Here is an 11,537-nt window from a genome sequence, read left to right as displayed (position 1 = left end):
TATTCATATTTTCGACCACTGAAGCTACAGACCAATCACCAGATCAGTGGGTGGGAACTCACTCCCAGAAAATAAAAACTTTGATGTCCGCCAAAGTGCTTGGAAGCTATGCTAACAGGCTCTATGGAGAAAGCTGATAATGGCGGAAAAAAATATAAATGTAGCCGGCGAGACGGCTGCAGCCTAGATTCATGTTTCAACGGGTGAAGTATCCCTTTTAATTGTTCGGCTGCAGAAGACAGTTTGTCTCTCAGTGACGAGCTGACCCTGAGCCGCGGGGGTGAAGGTTTCCTGACCCGTCTTCATTGTCGGGGTCAGTGGGTCAAAGATCCAAGTGATGTGCCAGTGAAGTTACAGTGAGGCGGGAAAGGTTAGAGTCGGGGGAGGGGGCTGGAGACAAACCTTGCTGTCATTGGGCGAGAGGGCGGGGAACACCCTGGAGTGGTCGCCAGACAGTCAAAGGGGTGACATATAAAAACAGAGCACACCTAACACCCACCAGATAACCAGCATGTGTTTGGACTGTGGGAGGAAGCCGGAGAACCCACACATGCATGAGGAGAACATGCAAACTCCACACAGAGACGTTCTGTCAGACGAGGATTCAAACCAGGAACCTTCAGCACAACCGAGAGCAAAAAGAATTTATATTTCCTAATGAGCTTCATTAAGTTTAATCAGGGCTGCACAAAATTGAATCATATGCAACTACTTTGACAGATTCACTATGTCAACTTCACTATGATTCACATTTATTGGGAGTAATTCAAATCTCTGAATCAGGATTTCTATTTATACTAAAAAATCACAACAATCTGACTCTTAATGAAGTTTTCACCAAACAATCATGGCTACATACATCGTAAGAAGAGGATCTGTAGGCCCAGGGCCGCAGATATTACACGTCCAGATAACAAGAAATTAGTTCAAGTTCAAAGTCAACTTTATTGTCAATTTCAAAATGTGCCAGACATGCAGTGGAATCGAAATTGCGTTTGTCTCCGTCCCGCGGTGCAATACAACCAAAATAAGGTAAAATAAGATCAAATAAAATAAGGTAAAAATGGATAAAATAAAATAAGGTAAAATAGTTCAAATAAGATAAAATAAGGTAAAATAGATCAAATAAAATAAGATAAAATAGATAAAATAAAATAAGGTAAAAATGGATAAAATAAAATAAGGTAAAATAAGATAAAATAAAATAAAATAGATAAAATAAAATAAGATAAAATAAAATAAAATAGATAAAATAAAATAAGATAAAATAAAATAAAATAGATAAAATAAAATAAGATAAAATAAGATAAAATAAAATAAGGTAAAATAAGATGAAATAAAATAAGGTAAAATAAGATAAATAATATTTACAGTAATAAATTCTAAATTGTGCAAAAGGTGCAAAACAAAATGGTAAATAAAATAAAATTTAAAGAAAAGTCAACTTGAATTGTGCAATATGTGCAATGTGCAGAAAACTGAGTGTACTTCATTGAGCAGCCTTAATTTCAGTGCATCCTATAGGCCCTCAAACACAGACACCTAGAGTGATTTATAACACAGGTGCACAGGTACAAAGATATTTAAGGCTGCTAATTCTGTAGATGAGGACCCAACTCTAAACCACAAAAAAAAAAAAAAAAAAAAAAAAACGCCATTTAAGCATCAGACAGACAGAATGGCTCCCTGTCACAGACTAATCCTCTGCACACCTCCTGCATTATAAGCCCCGCTGCTCTCTTTCTAGTCGCCATCCAGCCATAATGACACATCGACCAACTGGTGACATCTTCTTTTTTTTTTTTTACGTGCAGAACAGAAAGACACCTGACCAGGGCGTCACAAAAAAAAAACGACGAGGGAGGGAGGGAAGAAAAATGGGAGTAACACCTGCCTCCTTGCAGATAAATAGGCTCTTATTAATAAGCATGCATATCTAAGTGGGGGTGCATTGTGTGTGTGTGTGTGTGTGTGTGTGTGTGTGTGTAGCATGCAACAACAATAACAAACGCGCCCTCCCTCCTTGTACGTGCACCCATAGGAGGCATGTGTCCACACCATGGCTGTCACATGCAAAAGCCGATTTAAAATCCGCTCACATTTACCTGTCTGCGGCGGCGGCGGCCTCTTCTTCTTCTTCTTCTCTGGCTTATTTAAAGGTCTCTTCTCCGCCGCTCTGCATTTCATTCCTGATCGTCCATGTTTCGCGTTTGCAGCGTTTTCTGCCCGGATGGATTGATGGATGGAGGGATGGAGAAGAGGTGGAGGAGGAGGAGGAGGAGGAGGAGGAGGAAGAGGAGGAGGAGGCGGTGAGGAGCGGAAGCCTTTGAAGTGAGGAAATCTGGGTCCCTGCTCGCAACCCAGCTGCGTGGTCTGGATTTATGTCGTTTCCAAGGCAGCGTCCGTCGAGCGCACCGAGCGTCAAGCTGAGGCCTGTTGAGCCTGTAGTAAAAAAAAAAAAAAAAAACGACTTCCGGTTTTGATTTCAAAACAAAAGTCTTGAAACATCGACATTTCACAACTGACAAGAAATGGGAACATTTAAAAAAAAAAGAGGTTGAATGACATCGTTAATTTTCATATACACTGCTTGTCATGTCACTTGTGCCTTTGTATTTTATTTGTAATTTGTCTTTCTCTGTTACCTGCCTTGGGACAACAAATGGAAACTAGCACTTCTGCTATAATCTGGCATTTTTACTGTTCATTAATATGCACTGTCTCTAACAAATAAATAAATAATAAAAAAGTATATTAAATGATAAAAATATAATATGAAATATATTAAATGATAAAAATATAATAGTAAATATATTAAATATTACAAAATACAAATATAATATTAGAAATATGAAATATATTAAATATTAAATAAAAAATAAATATCCAAATAATTTATTTTAATTCTACCATACAAATTATTTTGATTTAAGTGGCAAAAACAGGAGTTAAAAGAGCCCTATTTTATTATTATTATTTTAAATATTTTAAGATGTAGAAATTAATTTTAAAAAAATATATTTTATTTTTTATTATTATTATTATTATTATTATTGTTTATATTTTAATATGTAGAAATTAATTTAAATTGTATTTTTTTATTTTTTTTATTATTATTATTATTATTATTATTATTATTATTATTATTATTATTATATATTTTTTAAATATTTTAATATGTAGAAATCAATTTAATTTATTCTTTTAAGATTTATTTCAGGCTGTTTACCTGACGACTTTATTTCAGCAAGGTTTACTTTTTAACTGGAAACTGTAAATTTAACAAATATCGCGAGAACAGAATTGTTTGTAGCCAATTAAAAGTAATTGGCTAAAACTAATACACAAATACTATCGCTTGTAATAAACCTCTCTCCAAATGACTACTATTTTTTAGGCTTTGTACATTATTACTTTCAGCTATTTGTTAAAAACCACAGTATTGGTGTAGAGTGACTTTATATTGAATGTTAAATATCCTGACTGTTCGTATTTCTCGTCGAACCTCTCGCTAGCTTGACGCCGCCGTCGGCTCAAACGGACCAGGCAGGGAGCTGCAGCAGCAGATGGGTGGAACGGCGCATGCGCCCCCGAAGTTTCCCGGTGATAGCCGAGACCACCACCCACTCGTAAGAGCAGCATCCATTGGGTGAGCGGGCGGAGGCAGAGCCGCCGCTGCGGGCCTGTGGGAGTACGAGACTTACATGAAAACACTCTGGGTGTTTTAATTTATGGTCTGTAAGCGAAACAGTCGCTACAGATATTTTTCAGTAGCATTAAAAGCCAAAGACGTTTTAATGCAGTAATTTCACACATGAATAAATGGAGATTATAACCAAGAACAACAGACAAGTTTACTTTTTGTCACGTTATTTTAATAGTAAAGGATCTTGAACATGTTTGTAAATGTGTATGGATGTAACTAAAATGTTCTTCTTGTTATTTAAAATTTAAAACATTGAACATTTGTTGAGTAATACGCATTTTGAGTTGGAGGGAAGGTCCTCGATTCTGACATTAAAAGCTTGCAGGTGAAGTGTTGAAATATAGCGATTACATCAAATGGTCATGTCGCTGGAATTTTTTATTTACTTTTATAAATGTATAAATACCAATTTATGATTTCATTTTCCAGCATTAAAGGCTGAGGTTAAAATAAATCTAGTACATTTGTGCAAAAAAAAACCCAAACAAATGAAATACCTATTTTTTTAGACTTATAATTTGGCAGAACAGAAGGCTTTTACTTTTTTAACGGCTTGAGATGCACAATCATCTTAAAAACAACAGAAATCTCCAATCATAACAGTGACTCTCGGGGCGCTGGTGGCTGAGTGGTCAGTTTGTGCGCCCCATGTACAGAGGCTGTAGTCCTCAAAGTGGACTGCCCGGGTTTGAATCCGACCTTTGGCTCCTTTCCTCTCTCTCGCTCTCTCCCTGGTTTCTTGCTCTATCCGCTGTCCTGTCTCTCCAATAAAGGCGCAAAAAAGCTCTGGGTTAATTTTAATAACTAATGCAGTAAATACTAAATCTAGTCTTCCATCTATATCAACATTTTGACCATCGTGTGGACCCAAGTCTCTGTGACTAAAACTGTACTTCAGAGATAGATGCTGATGTTTTGCAGTTCGCCTCTGGGCGGCGCTGTTGCTCTGTGTTTGACACAAGAAGGATCTCCTGCAGGGTTCAGCCTCCTCAGAGACTGTCGCTGTCCATGGTGCTGAATTAAAATAGATGCTCATGAGAACTATATCCGTGGTGCTGATGAAGACTTTCAACAACGTCCACCTCTGTAACGGATTTAAAGATCACTTCTAACTCTACTACAACTTTTACTGCTAAACTGAGCAGCTTCTATACATTTAACACTTTACCTGTCATCAGGCTGGTCAGGTCAGTCATCATCAAAGGCAGAACCAATTTGGCCTTTAACAAAAAAAAAACTTACATTTAGTGTTCAATAAAACAGTCACCTGGTGCTTCTTGTTATTTGTAGTATCATTGGAAATGTTGTGTGCTTTGTGGAAGCACACTTTTAAATGCGATAGTATGCTATGTGCTGCCCCCTTGTGGCTGTCTGTGGTCATTACATCTGGTTGTTAAGTTCTGTTGAACTGCAGGGCAATGGCTCTTTGCCTTTAGAGGGTGCAATGAGAAATGTATAGGCTAACCTTTATTGATCCATTTCTGCAGAAAACTTGTCTTATAAGTAGCATATCTGATGAATATTTATAAAGCACATTTTTACAACGAAACTGAAGTGCGAGAATAAAGATCTAAAAGACATGTCAGCACGTGACGTCACAGGTATTGCATATTATTAAATTTTGCTAATTGCTCATGCTTCTAACCTGATTCTTAAACAGCTGGACACATGTTGCACTGTGAAAAAAATAAAAAATCCCCGTAAAATTTACGGTAAAATACTGGCAGTTGTGGTTGCCAGAAATTTACCTTAAAAAAGACGGTGACAATGTATAAGACATTTGGGCAACCGTAAATTTTACGGTAGACAACTGTTATTTGTTATTTGACGGTTTGTTTACGGTAAATTACTATGAAAATAACATTAGTTATAGTATAGTTATACTATAAACCATTATACAGTCTATCTCAGTAATAAACACAGTAAAACTGTAATACAGTACTTTATTGAAACTACTTCAATTTAACGGTAAATTACTGCAATGCAATTCTAACTTGATAAGGAGCCACAGTCCAGATTCGAACCTGGGTCGCCCGCTTCAAGGGCTACAGCCTCTGTACATGCGGCACACAAACTAAGCAGTCAGCTTCTGGTGCTTTGCTTCAGCTTCTAAAGAATCAGCTGTTTTAGAGACCTGACTCTGAGAGTCTGGTCCATTGTGGGCAGATGTAAGATGGGCATTAAAGTTAAAATGCAAATATGACAATTGTCCACACATTAGAATAATATTTTAATAAATAAATAGCAGCATCACACAGAAAAAAAAGAAAAATATACATTGTGTGGATGATGGCAGAATTATTGTATAAACTCAAGAAAGATATGTCGTAGACAAACATTCACAATTAAAATGGTATAAAAAAAACAGCCACTGCATAACATACAAAAACAAATAAAAGAGAGTTAATGCCAACCAATGAGCGTTGGATCAGACAAGAGCGAGACAAACCAGACAACCCCATCCGCGTCAATGCACACGAGCATCGGATGGTTCAAGAGTCAAGAGTCCAATGTGGGGATTTGCCAAACTCTTGAACAAGCTGCGGCTCTGGCTGTAATTCTGAGAGAGGCGTTTAGTGACAGAGTTTCAGGGTTTGGGAAGAAAAGTGAGACGGATGAGTCAATGGCGTCTTTAGGTACCCTAGGTTTGTATGAAAACGTTTGATGGCCATGGCTCTCCAATTGTTTGAGCTCAAATATCTCATTCAGGAAGTTAGAGCATTTTTAAATGTATTTCTCTCAAGCTGTTCCTACCCCCACACGTTACCCTGGCAACCAACAACAAATAGTCCTGGATGTTGAAAGAGTCCAAACGAGCCCTCCTTAAATCCAATAAGATAAAACTCTGTCAATAAACGGCTCAAACTATTTCTACACACACCAGACCTGGATCGAATTATTAGCAGAAATTCTTTCAGACACCTTCACTGAGTGATTGCTTTCATCTGTCTGGACCCCCGAAGCCGGAACAGGATTGGCATCTACGGGGGACGACCCCACTGATTCAATCCATTGCACCAGACACGATCGATAAAAAACCCCAAGAAAAGTTACTAAATCAATCTCAGATGGCAATTTTGAGCCAGGTCTGGTAGACACACACAGCAACAACACGGGGGGAACATGTAATTATTACATTGCGACATACTGAGTTGGCTGGCCCCGGCTGTAGCTCTTTGCTCGCACCACACCTGGATGGACGGATCAAATCAGGCGACCCGTTTGAAAAAAACGTTCAGAGAGTCCTCTCTTCTCCATTTTGTCCTCTGATTTTTTTGTTTTGTTCCTGTTGGGATTCTTTCATTCTCATAAAAGATTAAATGACTGCAGTGTGCAATATGCATTCTGTCGATTGCCCTGCGTTTGTTCTCTCTCTCCTGCTCTGTTTTATTCCTTCAAGAAAACAAAAAAAGTGAGGCAGAGAGGACCTTTTTGAACGTCGCTTCAAACATGCATGATATTTGTAGGCCAAGCCGTGGTTGCCGGCTCGTCGACATTAGCTCATGTAGACCTCTCTTTGTGGAGAGAGAAGTGGTGCAAAGGACCACTGTGTGAGCCTGTAGCATACAAATAGTGGATCAATTATACAGAGAGGCATTGAATCAGAATGAAGCGACTCCCGGTTGTTTTGTTTCATTCTAATTGAATGCAGAGGCGGCTGCAGACCTCAGGCTTTGAATTCTATTGGTCCACCGCAGGCTTTTGACGTTTGCTTTTTGACCTCAAATGGGAGATGATGGGTAAAAAAAGTGTTGTACATTCAGGTGCTGGTAGTTCTTTGATGTCCTAAATCTGAAAGAATTATTACCAAAATGATCGATTGATCACTGGGGAGGATTCCATTTTTTTGTTTTATAGCTTAGTTAGGAAGAGACACAAACACATCAAATATGTCATTCAATCTTTTTTTTTTTTTTTGCAATTAAAGGGTACGCCATAAAAAAAAAATCATGTTGCATTCCATTAAGTGTCGGGACTAAAACAAATAAACTCAACAGAGATTCGTCAAAATCAAAGCAGTTGAAGGCGGGGATATCCTGTCTTTTTAAGGTTTAGCATGCGTACATCTCCAAAAGCACTACAATTCCCATAATGCATTTTGAAAGCATCTTTCAGTATCATAGTATCATCGGGCTGCATTCTAAATGCATCCTTAAAGGCTTTATATGCGATTTTTTGATCCAGCAGATGTCGCCAGCATGAAACCAAAACAACTCTCAGTGCATTGTAGTGTTAGCATGCTAATGCTAGCGATCTTTATTATGCTGGTATCTTCACACTGCATGTAAATTTACCTGAAATGAGCGTGATCTAGAAACACAGTTAGGCAGTGAGTACAATATATTATTCTTATTTTCTCTAGTCCCTCTATTAAACAACTTTTATTCGCGAGGGGATGAGTTGGCCGGCCGTCCCGGCGATGTAAACAAAGTGAAGATAGGACTCTGAAAACTCAGAAAGTATCACAGACAGTGGGACTCGGGTGTTACACCCATTGTAGACAGTCATGACTCACAGAGTTATTTTCGCATATAAAGCATTTAAGAAGGAGCTGATAAAAATAATAGTTTCTCGCTGACATACCCCCTGATGACATCATGACTTCAAATGAGTTAACCACTAGAGTCAAAAATAACCTCAGAGAAACCCATCATGACGAAAACACCCTGAAGACTTCAGCACCGAAACTAAGACAACCCAGATGACCTCACTGTTCAAGCCAAGATAACCCCAATGATCTCCCAATCCTAATTAGATGTTGGACGATTGAGCTGAATCTGAAAGGAAAGTTGGTTGGGTTTCTCTTTTTTAAGTGATCTCTTAATTGACTTGTATGTATTTCACTTTTAACCATTTACCTCTATTGAACTTTCATGACATAGCAAATCACTGTATGCCGACGAATTCCAATTATATCTTCCTAAAGGATTTCTTAACTATGGTGGTTGAGAAGTGAAAAAATACTGCAACAGCCCAAATTAATTTCCATTTGAGGAAATAGACTGCAAATTCAGAACAAATGAATTAAGAATTGTGTATCGTATCGTACCGTATTTTATCATATAGTGTGGTGTCATAGCATAGGTTTGCTGTTCATACTTGTATTTGGGGCTTTTGGCTTCTTTCCATCCTGATTGGACTTTTCCATACTCTCTGAATTTGCATCTCCTGAATTGAAATCATTTGGGATGATGCAGCATGGTTGAACTTGTTTATCTATGAAGGTATCCACACATTTAATGATTTTTCTAAAGCACTACATTGCAGTTATTTTTGGCTGATAGAGACGCAGTGTGGAGGCATCAGACGGCCTGTCAAGACATCGATGAATGTGAGAGGGAGGAAGGCAAAAAAAAAAAAAAAAAATCAGTGACCGAGTTGAGAGGCCTGCTGACCCGTCTTGATAGAGTCAGGGGTCTGTCTCATAGTCTATCGATTTCCTGTCTGTTTCATGCGACTGATGGAATCTTACGACATAAGCTGAACCAATTGTAGAGCGGTCGGACATTAAAGAGTCTGACTTAGATGTCAGAGGTCAAAATGACAATTATTTTTGACACGTTGGACAGGTTTCCATCCTTGAAACCATCAGCAAAGGCCCTCACATGTAAAAGTCTATATTTAAACCCAACGCTCATTGCCTAAATTTGAACATTCTCTTGTCTGGCTTTCAGCATTTTATTTTGAAGGAAATTTGCCCTACAGAGCTTGATAAATAAACAACACAAACAAAGGGTTTTTTTTGGAGAGAAAAGAACTGAACTAATGGCTGACCATGCATAGAGAACTTTCTATTCCAGTCGTCAAAGAAATTACCCTTTAGAGGCGATGCTATGAATCTTAAACGGCCCTCTTTCTGCCCTCAGATGATGCAAAATATTCCAAGATGTTAGCTGATAATATGACATGTATATCAAGTAGGCTGATAACTGTTGGATGGACGATTAACAGGCTGTGGGCTGATGTCTTAACTTCTCTTTTCTGCTTCATTACTGTGATTGATTCACTGCATGTGGTGGAATTAAGGAAGAGCTGCTTGGGCACATTTCAGTGTCTCATTCTTGGTGAGAAAATGTGGCTTTTATGATTTTCTGGGATTTGTTAATTAATTTCTTTTGGGGGGGAAATAAAGCGTTCATTGTAACATGAGAAAAAAAAAAACTTGGACCTTCATTTTGGTTTAAGGGGTAAATGTGCAACAATGAAAGCTAATCGATAAAACTAACATTAATAACCAAACGTCATAAATCTATATTTTTTCCCCTTAAAAGAATGACATCTTAGGAACATTTGTGCACCCTTACATTACAAACTTCACATCTAATTTTCAACATGACTACTAAGAGATTTCTCCCTCTTATTTCAGACTTTGTTTTCAGTAGAAACCTTTCGATTTTGGGACTCTGATTCGATGTTTTTGGTCAAAACAAGCAAGAGCCAGACGAGGTGTATTGGACCAAAAGGCCTGCGCCATTTTTTTCCTCTCTTTATTTTTATTTTTTTAGCTCTTTAAAACCCCCTTGTTCAATGCAAAGGGGATGCAACCTATCTGTGTGTCATGCCACCACCAGATGGCACTGTGAGTCCACCCGAGACCCGGTGGTCGTACATTCCTTCATCTCTCAGTCCTCTGCAGACAAACTTTTAGACTGCAGCCTTGAGAAAGTTTTCCTCTCGAGAAAAAAAGAAAACTCATTTCTGTCGGTTGAATAGTTTGATTATACATGCTGGAAAGGTTCATTCAGATATATATTTTTAGGACCGTTAATGTCAAGCTTGACCCGGCACAAAAATAGATTTTGGTTTGGTTTTGCTTGGTGCGGAGTCTTGGACTGGAGGCTTGAAGTTATAGTTTGACTCCATTTAGACCTCATCACTCTGTAACCTGCATCATTAGGACTCTATCGAGGGCCTTTGACTTCATCCCAGGTCAACAATGAGACTAAGTTCTTTTGGATTTCTGCTGAAGTCCATCTCATTCTGTTCCCTCAGAGCACCTGTTCGCCTTTTTTTTTTGTGTAAAAACCAACAATTTGACCCCAAGTAATTGGTGGTTTTCCATCCAATTGGTCGACTTGGGATTAGGTTCCCATCCTCCATCCTGTGCCAATAATCACCAACTAAAAAAACTCATCATCGGCAAATTTCCTCTTGGCCCAGAATCTGCAGGTTTTCAAATAGAAGATGTAGCTCAAACTAAAAAAAAGTACAGTCACACGCTGCTTGTGTGTTCTCTGGAGGCGGGGCTGTAGCTGATGAGTGACAGCTCCTGCTCCACCTCCGTTTCCGGCTCCGTTTCCGAAAGCATCCCAATGTTGTGGCACTCGGAGAGGCTTTGTGTCACTGTTCCGATTTGTGTCCCGTCGTCGTCCGTCATGTCGTCCGGGTCCACCGCCAGCCTCCCGTTGTCCCCCCTGCCGCCGTTCCGACAGTTACTGTTGCGGTCCATGCCCGCTTTCCCATGACCGCCCATCAGGAGAGGAGTCACGGACTGGGACGGGCACGGCGGGGACACCAGGAGGGTTTTGCAACTCTGCCCCGCTGCATTGGCCCCCGCCTTGTACCGGCACCGGATGTAGCTGGAGAACGCTCTCCTGTAGGTCTTGTTGAAGAGGGTGTAGACCAGAGGGTTGACCCCCGAGGAGATGTAGCCCACCCACACGAAGACGTTGAGGAGGTCGTTGAGCAGCGACTCGTTGCAGGAGCCCCGGCACAGGACGAAGGTGACGTTGGTGATGAAGAAGGGACACCACATGATGAGGAAGAGGAAGAAGACGATCCCTAAGACCTGTAAAAGTAAAGAAGAAAAAACAAAATGGATAACGATGGA

General features: G+C 39.3%; 2 protein-coding genes across 4 annotated transcripts in view; both read right to left on the bottom strand.

Annotated features, from left to right (window-relative positions):
* The window catches only part of zgc:109889 (uncharacterized protein LOC553542 homolog), a 39,578-nt gene extending 37,123 nt beyond the window's left edge, over window positions 1-2,455 (bottom strand). For 2 of the 3 annotated variants that reach the window (XM_065950477.1, XM_065950479.1), the window contains exon 1: window positions 2,106-2,454. The gene's annotated coding sequence lies outside the window, so the exon portion shown is untranslated. Of the gene's footprint in view, window positions 1-2,099 lie in introns of all 3 variants that reach the window. The other variant, XM_065950478.1, reaches the window with a different exon arrangement.
* A 3,464-nt stretch (window positions 2,456-5,919) lies between these two features.
* The window catches only part of htr2cl1 (5-hydroxytryptamine (serotonin) receptor 2C, G protein-coupled-like 1), a 127,843-nt gene continuing 122,225 nt past the window's right edge, over window positions 5,920-11,537 (bottom strand). Inside the window, exon 9 of the mRNA XM_065950714.1 lies at window positions 5,920-11,495. Within this exon, the coding sequence (XP_065806786.1) occupies window positions 10,920-11,495 (576 nt within the window). The 3' untranslated portion in view covers window positions 5,920-10,919. The remainder of the gene's footprint in view (window positions 11,496-11,537) is intronic.

This window comes from Labrus bergylta, chromosome 22, assembly GCF_963930695.1.
Source record: "Labrus bergylta chromosome 22, fLabBer1.1, whole genome shotgun sequence".
Classification (NCBI taxonomy): Eukaryota; Metazoa; Chordata; class Actinopteri; order Labriformes; family Labridae; genus Labrus; species Labrus bergylta.
This window is presented reverse-complemented; position numbering and strand designations above follow the sequence as displayed.